The sequence below is a fragment of the Nyctibius grandis genome, chromosome 15 (genome assembly GCF_013368605.1).
Source record: "Nyctibius grandis isolate bNycGra1 chromosome 15, bNycGra1.pri, whole genome shotgun sequence".
Taxonomy (NCBI): domain Eukaryota; kingdom Metazoa; phylum Chordata; class Aves; order Nyctibiiformes; family Nyctibiidae; genus Nyctibius; species Nyctibius grandis.
The window spans coordinates 10,131,994-10,151,796 of record NC_090672.1 but is presented as its reverse complement, the minus strand read 5'-3'; the positions used below and the strand labels follow the sequence as shown (position 1 = coordinate 10,151,796).

General features: G+C 36.2%; 1 protein-coding gene across 5 annotated transcripts in view; it reads right to left on the bottom strand.

Annotated features, from left to right (window-relative positions):
- HELZ (helicase with zinc finger) overlaps positions 1–19,803 on the bottom strand; it is an 87,025-nt gene that overhangs the window by 39,410 nt on the left and 27,812 nt on the right. For all 5 annotated transcript variants that reach the window (XM_068413184.1, XM_068413185.1, XM_068413186.1 and 2 more), the window contains 7 exons: positions 18,498–18,696; positions 17,292–17,399; positions 16,667–16,964; positions 13,113–13,380; positions 8,177–8,510; positions 2,681–2,811; positions 241–420 (listed from right to left, as the gene is read on the bottom strand). In XM_068413184.1, the coding sequence (XP_068269285.1) occupies positions 241–420; positions 2,681–2,811; positions 8,177–8,510; positions 13,113–13,380; positions 16,667–16,964; positions 17,292–17,399; positions 18,498–18,696 (1,518 nt within the window). The remainder of the gene's footprint in view (positions 1–240; positions 421–2,680; positions 2,812–8,176; positions 8,511–13,112; positions 13,381–16,666; positions 16,965–17,291; positions 17,400–18,497; positions 18,697–19,803) is intronic.

Sequence of the window (19,803 nt, the reverse complement as noted above, 5' to 3'; positions counted from 1 at the left end):
CGAGCAAATCACAGTCATTCTACATACTGTCAATTTTAATTAGTTTTGTTCTAAAAGGAAAATACAGGCTAAGACTATAAAAATTACTTTATCATTCAAAACAATGACGGATGGCTTGGGTTTTCTTTGGTTTTAACCTGGATGGAAATCCTGTATTTCTACCTTTCACCTGAATTTAAGTAAAAAATTACATCTTCTCTGCTAACCAAGTATCGCTCTATATTTAGTGCCCCATCTCACCTAGTATCCTGTTGTTGCAGTATGTGCTTGACTGCCTGAGCCAGAGTGAATGTTTTTCCTGTCCCATAGGGACCGATGATAAGAACAGGAGGCAGTTGTATTGAAAGTGGAGTAGTGATAGCCAGAACAGCCTCTTTCTGCTTAGCATTTAGTCGAGGGTCCAACTGCTCATCCCATTGCCTGTACAAAAGGAGGCAACAGAGTTTAAAAACAGCAGCTGTGACAATCCACTGTTAGTCAGAAACGACATGAGGTAAGGTTTCAAAAGCTTTAAAGAAATGAAAGATTCTATATGCTACTGTATTGATTGTGTCATTCAGATGCACACCGAAACAAATCAACAAATCTAGCAAAACAATCACATGCTTTAATCACAAAACTTTGATGTTTGCAATAAATCAGTTGAGTTTTTTTTCAGAAGGAATCTGCTTCTCAATTTACATTACCTCACCTAACAATAATTAACCTGCATATTACACATTTTAGAAAAAGTATATGCTGATATTACCTGATAACAAAACAAGTAGACATACAATGATTTTCTACTACTACTATGCAAAATGTAACATTAGTTATGTTTCTTCCCTGCAGTATTTACATTGTCAACTTTAAAAGTCAACAGTTATACAAGCCCAGGGCTTCGTAAATGTTATCTACGATGAAATTTAAAAACAATTAAAACACTAATGGCTACCAATTGTCTACAAACTTATCTCTTTTTTTTTTTTTTTGAGATCATTAAGGCACATACCTCAAACGGGAAAGCAGTCTAAAAAAATTATTCTGCTGTAACCAGCTAGTGATAGCAGCATTAAGAGGAAGATGCTTTCAGAAAACTCCAATGAGCGTAAGAGGTTAAAGATCCGTAGACACAGTTTTTAATATTCCCACTGACAGATTTAAAAGTAGACATGCATAGTAAGAAACACCTGTCACTGCTGCACATGTGGCCATACTTCAGTAATGTGATCTGCTTTGGTACAAGCACTATGCTTCTTACAGAGTGGGAAAGTTTCTATTCAGTCATAGTTAGCAACAGGGAGTAAAACCAAGAGGGAACTAACTGAATTCCTAACTTTTAAGACAGCCATGAACAACAAGCTGGCAGAAGACCAAGAAATACTGGAAAGTAATAGGGATGTAAAACAAAAATAGAAGAAAAAACAGAGAAAGACAGTTGTGAGGCAGTTAGAAGTACTGATTCTCAAGGTAAGGCAAACCAAGCCACCAGATGGAAAAAAACCATGCTTATTACACTGACTTAAACTGAACTACAAGCATTATATATATATAGATCATTTATGTAAAAAAAAAAAAAATATAAAACATTATTATGTCAACTACAACCGATATGTGAGTTTCTGTAAATATAAATTTCCTGACATAAAACAGGAACTTTACTGCCACAGTTTTGATGCATGCAGCATCCTCACCCAGAACACTGCACCCATCCTTTTATTGTCTCTGTTCTTCCTACACTTCCAAAGACAAACTAAAATTTCTCCAGTAATTTTTGTCTTGCATTATCTCGCTGTCTCAGGTTTCTGGCCAGATCGCTTTCCTCTTAATCCTTGCACTATCTTCTGATTTGCACTGCATCACAATCACACTCTTAATTCTCACCTTCACGACACCACGCACCTCCTCGCGTGCTGTACAGGCTATCAGTTCCACATGCCTCTCATTTCCCTGGTTTCTAAGTACAGAAACCTCATGCCTCTCTTATCCTTCCCTATGCACCAAGAATACTGACCATATTCCCTGAGCAACACAGCCTCACATTTCTCTTCCCTAAGTTTCCTCTTTGAGACAAACTATTTTCACTGCATCACTGCATCAGCCTTAAGTTTCCTTAAAAGTATTTATATAACATAGGGGTTTACATTTCATAAAGGAAACTGAGACATGTATACAAAGAATCTCAGGAGTGCTTGCAAGTGCAGTGCTGGTCCTTCCACGAATCATTCCCACACCTTTCTTAGTCATCCCCCTCAGTGATATGCCCAAATTTGGGCTCGTTACATCAAACTCAAAGGGTACTAATGGATCGCTCCTTGCAAATAGAAGCCTGCACGCTTGAGATCCTGCACAGCAAACTCCTTGTAACTGGAATTTATATTCCTATAAAGTATCACGCATATTTTCAGTGAAGAACAGCAGAACAGTAAATAAAAATAGCAGATTTTTTTTCTACAGCTACAATACAACTGCAATGCCTATAAAACCACAGGGAAAACCTATTAACAGATTCTAGTCCTCAGAGGATCCGTTTTCTTGTTTTATTTAGAACAGTTTTACTTCCTTTTCTGAACCATCCTCACTGTTAATGAAGAGCAAGGCATGTTCCTTGTTCTAAGGCAGATTTCAGCCATCTGTTATGAGAAATTCAGTACTGCATTACCATACAATCTTTGATATTAAAGGGTTTGTATTCTTGTACCTGTTGGGACTCCAGGGTATGGTGGGAGTCATGCTGACATCTGGAAACAAAATACTGTTGTCCTTAATCCTGTCCAAGGCATAATGCATTTCACAGAGGGGTAAGCGATTTAACTGAAACTGAAGTTCAACCTGCAGTACAAAATGAATGAACAAATGAATAGGTGAACCAAAAATTATTTATTTAGAAAACACTCATTAGACTTTGCTGCATATGATACATTTTTATCTTCTTGCAAACTACTGACTCTCCGAAGAAAACAGAAAATACCATTCAATCAAAAGATCTGCAATAAAATTAACTTGTTCCTTTTTCTTTTTTTTTTTTGAAGCAAAGATAAATACAGGATTTGATCTAATGTAATTTTGTTGACTTTGTTGACTCTAATGTAACGTTGTTTGACTTTTAAGGTTAGATTCCACTGTACTTTCAGAAAAAAATTAAAGGGAAAACATTCTTGGAATTATTTTTAGAATACAAAAAAATGCTCCTGGAAATTACTATTGTCCTAAAACATTGTTTTTAAAAATAGAAGCTTCCATCCCTTATTGTAAGAACAACCTTGAAACAGTGACAGGCAAGAAATTCTACAGATCAACAGATGATATAAATCAGATGTGTGACCAGCAGAGATAAAACTCAAAAATTATTTATTTCTAGTCAAACATTCTGGAATAACATAACTTGTCATTTATGTTCAATTATTAGAACTTTCCGAAAGTTAATGTCTAACAATAAGTTGCTTATCAATACATTCATTTTTTTGTTCTATTACTTATGTTCTAATACTAGAAAATAAAAGATAATGCCAACAAAATTCTGGTACAAAGCCAAAAACAACATGCACGGCACGTTAACATCACTGATTAAATTCAGAATTCAACAATGGAGAGTGAAATTAGTTTATACACACATATACTAAAAGAGCAAAGAGAAAAATACATTCTAAATTTGAACACTGGATAAAAGCAGCTCCTGGGGAAACAATTCATAAAAACAGTTCACTCAGATTATCATTTACACGCATTTAAATTTGCAATTATTAATCACTCCAAAAACAAATTAAACTGCTCAGAGCATTGCACCAAAGAACTAAATGTTAACAACTGACACAGAGGCCTTTATACAAAATTTGACACAGATTTGCACTAATATAAAACACCTAAAGCTGCTGAAGAACTTCACGTGACTGACATACATTTTCTTTTTTTACAAAGCATTGCTATCTATTGTTAAATACATACGTAATTACTGTGCTATAACTCTAATGAGCATTTTATGATTAACTAAAAGTAAATAAGGACCTTTCTGAGATTTACAATGAACTGCGAGCATGCTGACAAAGAGCCAGCCAAATTACTGCAGCCCATCTGGAAAAGCAGCCCCCATTTACCTGGAAAGCAGACCACTTATATTTAAAATTTCTATGGTCATCTTTACTGATAGCTTTCACAACCATTTTACAGAAGCCGGTTTTGTATCACAAGTCAACAGATGAGGAAAAAAAGGAACAGAGTAAAGACGAGCTGAAGCTGGTACATCAGCACCATCACACCGCTGAAGAGATGGGGCAAATCTGCGGTCGAGCCTCCCACGTCGTCCCAAGGAAATACCATGGAGGTGATGCAGCCATTTTAAACATACCCCCATGACCAAAGCAAAAATCAGGTCTCAGATCTATTAATGTTCCCCTCCAGCACTCACTAATTCTCTAATAATCAGTCCATTATTACTCAATCACACTTCAACCTCATAACTATTGCTACCAACCAGAGAGTTCAACAAACACACAGCAATACTAGAATATATTTTTGTAATTATCTTTTCTGACAACTTATATAAAGACTATCAAAAGTCCTTGTCAACTAAAATAAGTTTTCCTTATATACTACAAACAAAAAATGATTTGTTGTATTAAAGATCATTGTGGTTATCAAAATAAGACAGCAAACTTGGGAAAAAAAAGAGAAAAAAAGCATTAGAATAGCAGACAATCACTTCTCTAAACACAACATGCCTCATTCAAAGCCATATAAACTTCTCTCATGAACCCTGTCTCCTATGGAGAATTCCTCCTATGGAGGAATAATTTACCCTTCTAGATTTAACTACATGTTGGACCTGACATTCCTTTATCTGCCCACAAAGTCACTTCCTACCAGGAAGTGGTAGGGATCACACCTGTAAAAACCCTTTTGTACACCAGTGATGTTTCCTACTTGAAGATCATCTCCTTCAAAAGGATTTGCAAAACACAGCTCTTTGCATTTTCTTTTTTCTAGTATATTTAAATATTACACTGCTCATATTGTTATGTAGCGTGTAAAATCAACACTAGCTTTGCTGTAAATAAACAAGGTTTGCTTGTATCCGTGCAGAACGTAGCCATTAATGTTCAGTCTCTGGCAGATACGAAGACATTAAATATTCATCTTGACTATCACATTTTGCAGCAAGATGTATAACCGTAAGTCTGAAGAAAAGGGCAGTAACAAATCCATACAACACTACGCATGGAGTTCACTAAAGTGATCGTAAGTGCCAGGAAAACTTTTTTTAAACAGGACACATGAACATTTAAGAAATTTTTTTCCCCACAGTTTATGCCTATTCCACCACCTTAGTAAACACCCTGGTCTTCAAAAGCAGTGTGGTTTAGCACTTGTCAAGAATGACAGCGCCAGCTCATCCTGCCCGAGGGGGACCTCGAGCTTCCTTCCAAAGCTCTGTCCTACCCATCTCTACCCAGTGCCAATTTGTCCGCCCAACAACGTCCCACAGATGTTTGGAAAAGCCTTCCACACAAATGGCAATGGTCCCAACCTCACAGTGTGATCTATACAGGAAAAATATCTTTGCTCAGACAGACCCAAGGCTAACAAAAGACCACCCAACAGAAAAAAGATAATTTAAATGCAGAAAAACTGTGATGCTCATCTGAGCAACACTGTAATAGCCCCTTCTGGGAGCCCAAGCAAGGTGCCTAGCCTTAAATACCTCTTATTATCTACCTGCATTCACCACTCTCTTTAACAGCTTGTGATTTCTTTTGTTTTTAATCCAGTTTGGATTGAATCAAATAGTTATATTTGCTGTTGCAGAGTACTGAATGAGGCCATCTGTGAAGGAGAGGCATGTAACCTCCTTTAATACATATTCCACAATAAGAAAACAGTGGGAAAGGAAGTTAATCCATTGCCAGTTCCACAAAAGAGGACACGGAACAAAGTAACCACTCTAAAAATAAACCAGTCGCATGTTAGTTTAGTCACCAAAAAGGGCAGCAGCCAAGGGGGTTTAAAGCACCAGTTCACTCCATCCCACCTTCATAAATGGTGCACTTGATAAAAGCAGAATTGTGTATTTATTATCGTTAAGTCAGGACAACAGGCAAATAAGGGATGAGGAAGTTTCCAAGATGAATTATTAGAAGAGGAAAGGAAGCAAACCACCTAACTTACCCAAAACCTGCAGAAATAAAAGCAATTTTGTCAATGTTTAAGAATCACATAGGGAATACTATCTCCACTGAAGACAACAGCAAAATTTCCAGCATCCTTAATAAAAATACTATACATCCAAATTATAATATCTTCAGTTCTAACCTGAGGATCCCTTTCCAAATTGTCAGTCAATACTTAATCAGAAAAAATTCCTCACAATGAGAATTCATTAAAATATAGGTAACAATTTAAGGATTTGACCACCAGTTCACTGATATATGTATAAAGTACTAAATGATTTTACAAATAACTTTAGGACCCAATTTTTAATGCAGAATAGATTTGCTGCCTCAAGCAAAGTTTTATAAGACGCTCACAGGAAAATAAGCCAGTTACTGAAGCCCCAGCTCATTTTGCATTCCAATGCAGTTTCTGATAGAATCAATTAGTAAGTTTAATTATTGTTTTAAGAAAACAAACACAAAACCAAGAGCCCAGAACAACATTAAGTCTTGCCAGGCCAATTATCCCTGTTAAATTAAGACATTAGGATTCTTGCATATGTTTCCCCAAAACAAAATGAATGGGAGGAGATAATCCTTTGGTGAAAATGCATTCATTCCAAGCAATTCCAGTGCCCTTAATCTGAGGTTATTTCTGTCTGGTAACAAGATTGATCATAAGGTCTATAGCAGACACACACTGGGGATGAGCAAGAAGTTTAAGTATTTAACTTAACTAGAGCTTTGTCTTCCCTGACATGCATTTACATGTAATGCACTATCTTGTTTGCAAACTACAAAACATTTAAAAATAAAAAAGTATCCTCACCCATTTCATGTTAACTGAGAAGTAAACAAAAGCCTGATCTTACTGCCAACACAATTTTCTCTAGAAAAAGCGTTACAACTCCTCATTTTGTGACTGAATGCCTCCAAGACAGGTAAGTATCTGTCTTGCACATAAGTGTCAGGGGAGTGAGAGCCATGGAAGCAAGTATTATCATTCTGAAATACAGGATATATATAATAAAAGTGTTCACCTTCCTCATGCCTCCATCTACCAACCCTCATCATCTTCATCAAGGAAATACTGTAAATTGAAGACTTTTCCACTGAAGGACAATATTCCTCTTGTTCTGATACAGGCACAGAGCGCAGCACAAGGCCCATTCATAACCTCAACAGACCTTATTAAAAATTAATCTCACCTCAGGCCTAGGAACAAATAGTGGAATCCACAATGACACAAACAAAAAGAATGATAAGATACAAAATAAAGAGTCCAAGATGCAAGTTATCAAAGATCAGGTTCTAGCTAGCTATGTCAAGAGCAGCAGAGATTTTTTTGGGGGGGGGAGAAAAACCACAGGAATAGAGAACTCCCTCCTTTGACTTCATTAAGAAAAGGTTCCTGAGGTCTCCGGTGCGAATAGCTACGATATACAGAACAATGGAAGCCACATCAGAGAGACTAAGCTGGATAAAAGTCCAAGCAGCAGGAGTAGGCAATATATTCAGTGGTTTTAGAATGAGAAGAGAGAGGGTGGGTAGGTCTGGTGGAAGAATGCCCATGAACTACCCACAAACACCTACCTGCAGCAAAATAAAAATAAGACAAAGCTTTCCTTTATAAGTCCATAGAGAGAGGGCTTTGTATTTGAACCAGAGATGTAAAAACAATGTCCAAGACAGCTTACAAATCGCAGTCACAAAACAATGAGATATGCAAGCAAAGCCTAATCATCTCAGAAGAATTTTGCCAGAAATGACATTCTTTAAAATGTATTTTTATTCTGTAACAGTTCTAAAATATAAATTTATTTTCCAAATAGTAAAGACATATATACATACAACACATGCACACATATACATGTATATTTATGTATAAAAATATTTCACCTAACTGAAATTCTTATCCGTGCTCTGCTTTCTGTGTATGATTATGTATAACAAAATTCCTTTTCACATCTTCAAGCAATTATTTTGGGTGGAACCAAAACAGTCACAATGCAAACAGTTCCCATACCAAAACCACTTCCACTCAGACTTACCTGCATTTCACAATCTGCCCGAAGATTAAGTTCTTCGCAGCATTCCCTGGATACCCTCAAGAAGATATAATCCTTTGTTTTCTCCTCGATAGCTGCTTCATAAACCTTCTCTTTGGTTCCTTGGGTCTGTGCTGACTTCTCTTTAGTGACAGGCAATAAATAAACAGCATTGACTTTGGTCATCACCAGCCGTCCAGCCAAAGTGTCTTCCGAAAGCGTTTCAGTGAGCTTAAAGCGGCCAAAAAGTTGTCCATTTTGGGCATACTTTGCACCTCCAGAAACACCAGTGAGCATGAAGCTTGCTACAATCTGCAATTGCACTTTTATGTTGAACCTAAGTGAGAAAGCATCAAGTCAGTGCCAGAAAAATGCTCTCAGATTCAGAAATTTCATGCGTTCAGACTGAAGATTCACTGCCTTACATTCTGAATGTACAACTTTTAAACATAAACAGGTATAGGCAAACTGGCCCTTTGTAAGTACAGAGCTGTTGAACATTTACATATTTTCCTTTTCATTATAGCCTATAAAACATATATTCAAAAGAATCAACATCTATGAAGCTTAAAAAAAGAACTCTCGCAAGACAGAGTCAAATATTAGATTTTCTGAGATCAAAATAAGTTTAGGGTGAATCAGAGTTGTGGTGCATGTCCCAAAGCAGTAAAACTTAAGTACTTTATAAGCTTATGTTAGATATTCAAGGAGAGACATGCAGGCAAAGAACAGAGTAAGATTCCTATTTATTTCATGTATCTCTTCCAGGCTGCACACCAAAGGCTGTAATCTACATCTTAAAAGGTAGATGGTATTATACCTATAATTCAGGGGGATTGATCAAAATGCCTCAAAAAAATTAGAATGTAGGCATTAAAATGAGAGAATTTTATTTGAAATGAGGGAATGGCATCACAGGCTCAGCCATATAAACCATCTATCCACAGAATACCTATTAGCAGCAAGTTCCTCCTGTAATCAGAGACGTAACAAATTCATTCTTCCTAGTCACCATTTTCTAGAAGTCACATGCATAACACATTAACATGACTTATTAGCACATTTTATTGATCTCTCACCAACACACAGTAATTTCCTCCTAGAGTGCTGGAGTTTTTTTAAACAGATTGCTTCAACCTGGTTTTAAAAAGAACAAAAGAAAAAAAAGTCTCTCACACTAACAATATTCTGCCCTCTACTCATCAACAATGGTTTTCCTGAATTTGCAAGAAATTACAGAAAAAGTGAAAAACCAAAGGTTTTCAGAAATAAAATAAAATCTCATTAAAAACTTCATTTTCTTATAATACTTTTCATTTTCATACTGGTTTTATATGATGTGTTGATCTTCTTACATTTCCTATTTTAAACTAATAAACTAGTAATTTATCTGTAGTGTCAAAAATCATAACAATAAAATCCAATATTTTAGCTCTCTTGGAAATTAAACACCTTCCAAACGAATCAAATATATTTTTCTCATACATGGCAAATCATGAGTCTTGCACAAAAACCTCCAAGTTTGCCCCCCTGTGGTAATAGTTGCTTCTTTACATAACGTGGGCATTAAGTCACATTCAAATTTCACACTCCTCCACCCTCAAAAAGCAAGAGATGTCTTCTTACTGAGCACAGATTTGTTCGGCTCATCAGTAACCACACAGGTTACTGCAAAAGCTACAGTTAAAGCAATCACTCAAAAGCATGTACTTCAGGGAGCACACTAGAATTAAGTGTAATCCTTCCAATTTCCACATGTGCTAAAAAAAAAACCCAAAACAAAACCAAGCTCTCGTCTACACAAGCGCTGCACTATTCCAAAGCAGCTATCAGCAAGTTAGCAACATCTCAAACAGCTCATGCCTTATTCAGATTATTATTAAAATACTATATAAAACATTTAACACAGTAACCAAGAGCTCAGCATTATTACTAAGATACAATCACATGCTATTGTGAATTTATTTTGTTAAAACTTTCCTAAAGTCGAATCCCTATGCTACTGAATATGCATCAGCTCATTCTCAAATTCGGATTTATAAAAACGTGCTGGAAAACAGTATTACTGCTATTCTGACAAGGCACAAGTTAGTGTCTTTCTAAATGACTAAACTGCATCTGCTGGGCTAAAGGGAATCATAACTTCTATTGAGTAAGCTGACACCTTCTGGCAAACCGTTAAACTACAAAATCCTTTGAGGATTAGAATTAAAGAAAAAAAATCAAAAGTTGTTTCTTTCACCCATTCCTCACCCTTGCTTGGCAGGTTTATACAAAATAAGGTTTTCAGTCAGGCTTGCACAAATCAAACAAACAAAACCTTACATTTCCTCCTAAGCACTGCAAAATCCCAGCCAAATTGCAGTGTTAATGAAACTAGCTAAAAAAAAAAAAGCAGCCTGTTGTTCGTATTTAAAAACACACGAATTAAACAAGACTTCATAAATCATTAATCCATCCAGTACCAATGCAAACAATAAATTCCCAAAAGGCAAATAAACCCCTTCTGAACAAAGCCCCATATAACACTTTCTTAAAAGTACATTTAGCACATTTCTGCTTACATTTACACATGCAGAGTTCAGACAGGGTGTGCAGCGTGACACCTACCTACGTACTGGTAAATGTAAGACATAGTAATGACAAAAGCAAATTTATTTTCCATCAAAGCCAGTATTTTAACTTCTCACAGCCCTGAGGATAAATCTGCTCTGTAATTCTGGTAGCAGACAGCGTACTGCATGGAGGAGCTACGTCACCTCACACACAATTTTACGTTCGTACAAGAGAATATCACATATAAGTTCTAGCCACTCTAACAAATATATGCTGTTTTTCTTTTGAATGTGCAAGAGAGAAAGGAAGAGTTTTCAAACCATCAACAGATGTACGTAGGGCAAAACTTCCCAAAACCAAACTAGTATCAAGATTAGAACATTGTTTTGCTTTTTTCTTACAGAGTATGTTTGCATTTGGAAATTAGACAGCAGTGGCTCCTTTATTCTAACCTTTATTACTCTATTTTGTGATGTACTCATGTGCTGTCATTTTTATAAATGCCCCTTGAAACATTAGAATAAACAGGACTTAAAAGTAAAGCTCTCTGAGACTACCCAGAATGAACTCCCTTATAACTGAGTTCAAGACTTTTTAAAGCCACTGCAACCTTCATCCAATACTTTTCAGTAGTTCCACTCAGATGATTCCAGGTAAAGTCTGAAACAGTGTTTTCCTAGAAAGCGAGAAATCATCAACATTCTTAAAACCCAACAATTCACTCCAGTCTGAACTGCAGACACTCATGTTATTCCAGTCTTGTCATAAGAGACCATGCTGACAACCCTACTACTTTTATGACATACATACACAAAACCATTAGAGAGTAGCAGCCTAAACATTTTCACTCATAGCACCGCCTTAGAGGTATTACAACCCACTTGCATTTGTATTTCTGGGCCCATTTCTAGGCTTGCAACCCTGACGCTTCACTAGAGAATACCAAGTGTGTGATCTCAGCCGCAGAGGATCGGAACAGTGTGCTAGTTTGAGCCTTGTTGCAATAAAGTGGGTCAGCTACAAGATCAAAAGAATATTTCTGTCATCAACACTAGCAAAACAGAAGACTTCAAGAACATTATTAAAAATTACTTTTATTAATCTACTAGATAGAAAAAGAAGAGCAATAACTTATCGCTGCCCCAAATTGTCCAAAGGGGAAGCATTACACACAGAATACACTTATTACTCTTTCATTTCTACAGGCATGCTGCTCTTTGGTTTCCTAAGAGGCATGAGTGTAATTCTCAATCTGAAAATGCACTCAATAAAAACATTGTTTACTTTTATATCATATTTCATAATGTTTACTTCAAACCCACTTCTGTTTTAAAAAGCCTTAGAAAAGTCAACCTGATTATAAATGTGTATGATGGAGCATATTTCTGTACGCTGAAAAGTGTTCAAGCATGATTCCTCCATATGTTAGATTCCAGCTCAAGAGCAGAACGCAGCAGCAATGAAAGATATGAAGAAAAATAGTTCAAATACACTGCCCTTCATAGAATCATAGAAATGGAACCATTTTTCTGCTTTAAAAGCATTAGAAATACAACTACTCATAGTATTTTCTTCCTAAATTCTAGAGGTGTGATTCAGCTGAATCTCTGTAGCTCTGGTTCATCTTAAAGACATTTCTAATTTCGAACTTGATTAATTGACAGAACTAAATTTGCTACCAAATTAGGTTAAAGGGAAGTTACTCCTTTTTGACTTTCCATTCTGAGTAGTGCAATACTTCAAAACTCTTCCATAGCACGAGTGCATGCAAAAATTTTAACCACAAATATCAAACTACAGGAAAAAAGGCCCTGGGAGAGTCTATACGTGGGAAGCTCACAGCTTTTTCCTAACTCTGTATATGTTCATGCAGCTAATCCAATTGTATATGTACATAATACCTAAAGATGTTACAGAACAAAACAAACAGAAAATGTATACTATATGCCTTTTATTAGGAAGGTCTTTTACACAAAGATTTCATATATTACTTTGCTATAACCTATTTTCACCAAGGAACAAGAACTGTGACTCCTATAATTAGTATATTTTTGTATGGAGAGCCAAAAAACTATAAACAAAAATAATTATTATCCAGACATTAATAAAACATTGTATAATAGCTGTTTAATGCCTCCAATCATAAGCATAGACTGATACATGGATTTGTTTTAAATGAGTATCAGTAAATTACATTTGTTAAGCGCTAGTGACCTTTTTCAAAAGTTACCATTTCCAGACTCATATTCAACTTCATTTCCAAGAAACAGGAAGACTTAGTATCTTAAACAATCATATAGGTTTAATGAAAAAAGTTGCCATCCCCATTTTAATAGGACAGCAAGAAATATCTAAGAGGTATTTTTACAAAGGTATCACTTACTTGCTAACTTCCTTATACTGTGCTATTTCCTCAATATAAAGGAGGTCATGGAGCCGTGACTGATAGTTGGTCTTGGTCAACGATTTGTCCAGCACAGATTGTGTAAATAGCTGGTCAGCAGACAGAGGGATTTGGTATCTGGTAAGAAGGCTCTTCTCCAATTCAGTAGTTTCATTAGGCTCAAATTCTACAATAGTCTTAGAAGTAGAATCCCAGCGCTTAGCTGTGGTTAGTAGCTGTTGCCGTGCGTGCATCAGGTATTCAAGATCTGGATGTAGACATGTAACAGGGAAAGGAAATAAGTTCAAACTCCGTATGTTTGGTTTTTATTTTAAAAAAAAACAAAACAAAAAAAAAAAAAAACAAACAAAAACACAAAAACAACCCACTACTAAAAATAATCCCGTTAGATATAATGAACTAAATGTAGGTAAGAGTCTCCTCCGCCTACAACAGCTTTAGTAAATTCACTGCTAGTAATGACCGTCCCTACTTTTCAGGTATACACAGAGAGCAAGCAGGCTCTCAAACAGTATCAGAAAATAAAATATTCCATAGAAAGCAAATAGAATGAATACAGATAAACAAGGAAAGCACTTTTATTTTATTAATTGCAAGCTACTTTGAAGGATTTGGCATCTCAATATGCTTTCAAGACCTAACTGCAACATCATCTCATTTCAGAAATATAAAGTAGTGAAGAACGTTAAAATATATACTATAAAATTTAGAAGGTAATAAAAACAAGTTGATAAACTAACTGGTAAGAAATCATTCTGAAAGCCTTTAAAAAAAATTCTACAGTATCGCACTATCCGTATTCTGCAGACAGTGGCATTATATAGCTAGAGTTCGTTTGCTAGGCAAAACTTTGGAAATGTAACCTAACACAATATAAAGTTAGAAAATTAAGAGCAAATTAATTTTCCAGTATACCCTAATTTCAGGGACCACATAGCTTAAATGACAGAAGACCAAGCACTGTCTACAGTCACCCAAAATATATCCATTAACACCACAAAACCACTATGACAACAGTGCATCAGTTAACAGAATTGCAGTTAAATTGCAGAGCTGAAAATATTTGGCATTTATAGTGAAGCTATATCTTACTGTATTATCTCTGAGTAAGATTTAAGATAGGTATCCAGGATATCACACCAACGCCGAAAAAATGTGCAAAAAAGACATTTTCAAATTCAAATTAAGTACTTAACATCATCTTGACTGTCTTTATTCTAAATAGAAGAAAAACAGCTTCTTAGCAAAAGAAATCTCAGTTCAGCTTGACTATGACTACAGGAATGTAGCTTATCTTACTGGCTCATCTCATAAGTACACGTTTGCTAAGAAGCCACATTTAAACATCTACTTTGAGCCTGAACCATATTGGTAGCTACAGTTATATGGCAAGAAAAAGTCCATGCTTGTCTGGTTTCTATGTTTGAAATCCTCTCGCCATAAATGAAGCTTTCTCTGGTACTAACCATACCTCGGATCACAAAAGCTCGGTAATTATGCTGGGATTGAGTTCTTGTTTGCTAGAAAGACAGCCACTTAATTCCCAGCACTAGAGGCTGCCACTGGAAGCCTGACATAAACAGTTCCTGGCACAGGTTGTGCATACGGTGACCCTTTCGTAAAGAGCATTTGGTACATTCTTAGTGCACAGAAAACTTCTTAGTTCTCTTCTTCCACAGCAAATAAAGATTTCAAAATGCATAATGGAGGCTCCCCCATTAAGATATTTTAATGTTGACCTTTCTTTCCTGACTAGATATCTGGACAGGGCCCTGAAGTACATGCAAATGTAGAGACCTCAGGCAGCTTTCTGTTTGAAAAGCACTTCCATGAGATCCCAGTCCACATATTCCAAAAGTAAAAGAAACAATGGAATTGGACCCACATCCAACATAGTTATCACTCTCACTTGCCTGCTTACACACTCCTTAGATTACCTTCACAAAAAGCCCAGGATTTTGTACTTATATTTATCTGTAAAGCACTTAGCACTCTTTTCATTTGAAATAAAGATTAGTAACAACCTGCTTGAAGACTTCAGTATCCCTCTGCACACAGCCAGCAACATGTGAAAAGGAAGTATCAGTAACTAATGCTAGAGAGTGCTATCCCAACTTCACCCACCACTTTCACATCGACTTGAATTGGTTGTTCCTTGTATCGCTCTGGTTACCAGTTAGTTTAAGCCAACAAGGATCCAGACCACAGATTGGTTTGACAGTAACTCTGACTTTGCAAGTAAGTTATGGCTTGGTTTTCTTTAACAGGTTTACAATAAAAGGACACCTATTCTCCACAAACTCAATGTCTTAGGAGGTCTGTCAGCTGTGATTACCCATATTGTTTCATGGAGATCATATAATAGTTCCTGAAAAGACCACAGCCTTGCTTCTAAGCATAGTTTCTCATTCACAATGCAATATTCTCTGCTTCAAGAGACACTACAATTTGTACAGTCTTCCTGCTCTTGGCTACAAGTACTTGGGTCATCTGGAAAGATCAGTTCGTGATCTCTGGTATTTGCTATTTACAGTTTCTTTTTGTTAATGTTGCAAACGTTAACCTGTTATATGAAAATAAAGGCCAGGAATAAAAAACTGCTGTTTTCTTAGTTTCATCTTTCTTTTTCCTTTTTCTTCTTCTTCCTGCTTACATCACAATGCTACAATTCTGTTTCTTTGGTGTTTGTATCTCTCAAATTTTCATAAAAAATAACCATACTCTATCCCACTCCCTTGCTTGCTGCCAAGTGACAGTGAACTATATTTAGCTCTCAATCTTTTCCCATAAATCAAAGTGCTTCCTTCTTTTTTGCACCCCTTCAAACATCTTTCAATTTGTTGACTTCTTTCTGATAATGGAGTCATTCCAGGTTTGAACTGAGAGGCACAGATCACTTTCACCAACAGAATACAACCTTTACAGCAACACAGGTATTTTTTCTTTTTACTTGAACACACACAAAAATATAGTTACACTTTCTTTACAGTTTCAAAATTCATGTCAACAGCAATTCATTGAGTTACAAGCCTGTATTTTGCCTCTTGCTTTTGACAACCCTAGTCAGATACTGCAAGGGGAAAATAAAAACCAAAACAACTTCTCAGATAGTCTGCTTTAATTAACGAATGAATTACCAGGTGTATTCTTATACAGAAGCACTTCATCTCTCTACTGACCTTCTTCTATGTGTTTAACATTTTCATCAATACAAGAATTCTTATAAAAACGTAAACATAGTTTAAGTTCCAGTGCTGACTTCAGACACATACCAAACTAGAAATTCCTAGCATTCTGACAAGATTTAGGAGCCATATCCCAACACAGAGTAACAGTCATACTCCAGTTATCTGCCTTATTTAGACTCTCTGAACCTTTTGTCCATTATTTATATTCATATATATGATGAACATAACATACAGTAAAAGACATTCTAGCTGTTGATACAGATGCTGTTCTGCCCAAAAATGTGAAAAGGAAAGAGATGGCAGGAAAGATTTCCACTATTCCAAAGAAATTTTTTAATACATTACCTTCAGTTGAAGCAGCATCAATCATTACTCGTTGCATGAGGACTGGTTCTAATCCAAAATCAAACACAACAGTTTGGCGAAAAGTTCCAAAGATTTCTGTGTTAAAGGCTATACTGACTTTGTATATATAATGATCTATTCCGTTCTGGACCATATTTCCTCCTATCCATTCCTGACAGTTTTCTGGAACTTCTTGTGATACCTGGGTAGTGCTGTCTCCAGCAGATATTGCAACGATACTAAAATGTGGACGATGGGCATCATAAAGCAATGCCACTCGATACAGCATTCTTGCAGGCTATAAAAAAAAAAATGCAAAGGTTGAAATGACAGTATGTTGGAAAACTGAAATTATTTCAGGAATATCTTCATTTTCAATCACATAACAAGAGCTTATAAGAACTCTCAGCCTCTCAGAGCAGGTACAAGTCCTGCCCGCTTTCTAGAAATCTGGGCAGTTGGCACATAATCGCCAAAGCTGCTGAGGAAAAGAGAGAGAGAAGGGATGGTGCTAGGAAGTTTCTCCATTTTAAAAAGAATTATGCAATTGAAATCTTAATCTCAAAAGACTATGGGCTGCATTCGAGTTATTATTGACTCACTTTCAAAAGATAAGTAGTCCTACCTTACAAGTGAGAGCAAATGTCCATATCTGATGAGACTTTTTGGTGGTGACAGTTACCGATAGCTCAGGATTATGTTCTACTCTCACTCCTTCTACACTTTCACTAAGCTAGATTAAAAGAAAAAGAAGGTAACATTAAACTTCTACAAACAGTATCAAAATAAAAACATTCAGGAAAAGGCAGTATTTTTAACAGAAAAGGTTGTATTTTTTAACAGAAAGCGTAAAGAAGGGTTTCCAAGATTGTGCAGGACTGATGCAAGTCCTGCGTAGGAATTAATGAAAGTAAGTGCAAATTCAGAGAGACAAGCAAGCCAAATACTGTGTAAGCAAAGAATATAACCATTTAAGGACAATTAACCACAGGACTTTATTTTCAAAAACCAACTTAATTGTAAATCTTTATGCAGAACATGATTTCATTTGGAAAGAAGGATCTGATACAATGAGGCCCAAACACTGCATTTCCAGACGACCCCAGATCTCACTGACATCAATGAGACTACTAGAGACACCAGGAAACTAGGATCAGGCTTTCTACTCATTAATGCATTTTGCATAAAGTCCACTCTTCCCAGATTTTAATCCACAATAGATGGACCGAAAACTCCTTAGGGTCAGTGGTAAGTAGAGCTGGTCGAATGCCACAAAAACATTCTCTGGAATTCTAAACATGCTAAGTTTGATCATATCCACACCCCACACTCTTTGGTATTCAAACTTTTTTGAACATTTGGAGGATTGGCTGTTCTTCATACAAGTGCCTGCAGCTGCAGGCAAAGAAAAGGAGCCACGCACAAACAAGAGTATTCTCCACTAAGTGATAAAAGCTTCGCTATTTATTGTTCTCCAGTTTAAAAAGTTCTGCCATCTAGTCAAGGAACAGGAACAATACCGCAAGACTTGGCTGACCCATCCTGCACTGGGGATAGTAAATATGCAAAATGAACAAGCTGTGATTAACACACAAGCTGTAATTCACAAACTTTACCGAATTTCTAAAAAGAATGAGTACCTTTGCAGAAATCAGCCTAAGTCTCCGGTATCTTTGCAAGAAGACATAGGGCAGGATGGAAACTGGAGCAAATTGGTTGGACAATTTCTTGGTAAGGAATAATTCGACCAGCTCTGATAGTAAGGGCCAAAAACAGGCTCATCTGTTAGTTTTAAATATGAACACATGAAGAAGTAGTATATTTTCCTTACCACTTTCTCAGGAGATAACGAATTCATCCATTTCTCAATCAAGGTTTCCATATAACTGCCCGAACACTGTTTGTTTTCCTTCTGCTGTTTTAATCTGATCAAGCGGGAAGCATATCGTTTTTGCCATTCTGTTAGCTCTTCCTGGGAATGTGCTGAAGTACACTGTGCACCGTACCTGCAGATCCCTTGCTCTAAAAATCTACATAAAATAGGAAAAACGATTATGCCTTTAACTTTTTGGTCTCCAATTAAAAAAAGAATTTTATCAAAATTTTACTTTTAAAGCCTGAAGGACGTTCTTTAAGTCTCTCTCACAGAACTAAAGGCAGTTTGGTCCATATGAACTCATTTGGAAATATATACACGTACGCAGCATTTTGTAAGAGAGAGAGCAGCCTCTCTTATTGCAAAGTCCAAAAAAGTATATCAAATTTCTTTGAAACATACAGGGACACAAGTCTTCTTAAGAAATTTCCAGCTTCAAAAAAGAAAGAATCAAGTGTTTGTACAGCAATTAACACAATGAGATCATGGACCATACCTGAGATGACTAGGCACTGTATTAATATAAATAAAACACTTAATCAGGGGCAAAGGGAAGATATAGCACAATTTCCTCCAATAGTTACATTATTAGCTGATGAATACTCATTCAACAGTTTTTCCTGGAGCAACAGTGACATCACGTGGTCCTTTCCACTAAATACACCTATACAGAAATCCTCTCTCAAGGAAAAGGTTTAATCCTCTTTTTTGTAAAGGGTGTATCCATCTAAAAGCATCTATTTTTGTGGAGGTTAAGGATTTGTTAAAGCCACACATTTTTCATCTAATGGCACGTGCTGATGCATCAAAATTAATTATATTCCAAACGCCTCTATACAATTTAAGCATTCCAGTTCTCAGAATTTATTGCAAGTGTGAGCAAATGCCTGTATATCTTTGGAACTACTTTTGTAATTAAACTTTGTATTAAAATTATAAAACACAAGGCAGTAGCTGTACCTTCATCATTGTTCAAAACTGAAGCACTTAAAAAATAGATGACAAAACAAAGAGTAAAATGGGGGTGAGGGGGTGGTGTTAAGTTCTGAAGGTACTAAGAAAGAATTAGATATACAGAATAAACATCAGGCCAGGAGGCTGTTTTGCATAAGAGTTAATGTAAGCATCACATTTATTATAAATAAAGCCAGGCAGGATGATCTCTGTCAAGATATTAAGTTTATAGAAACTCTGTAAACATGATTATATTTTAATTTCATGTGGATATCTATGTGTACACTTCTATTAGGAATCTCTTCGT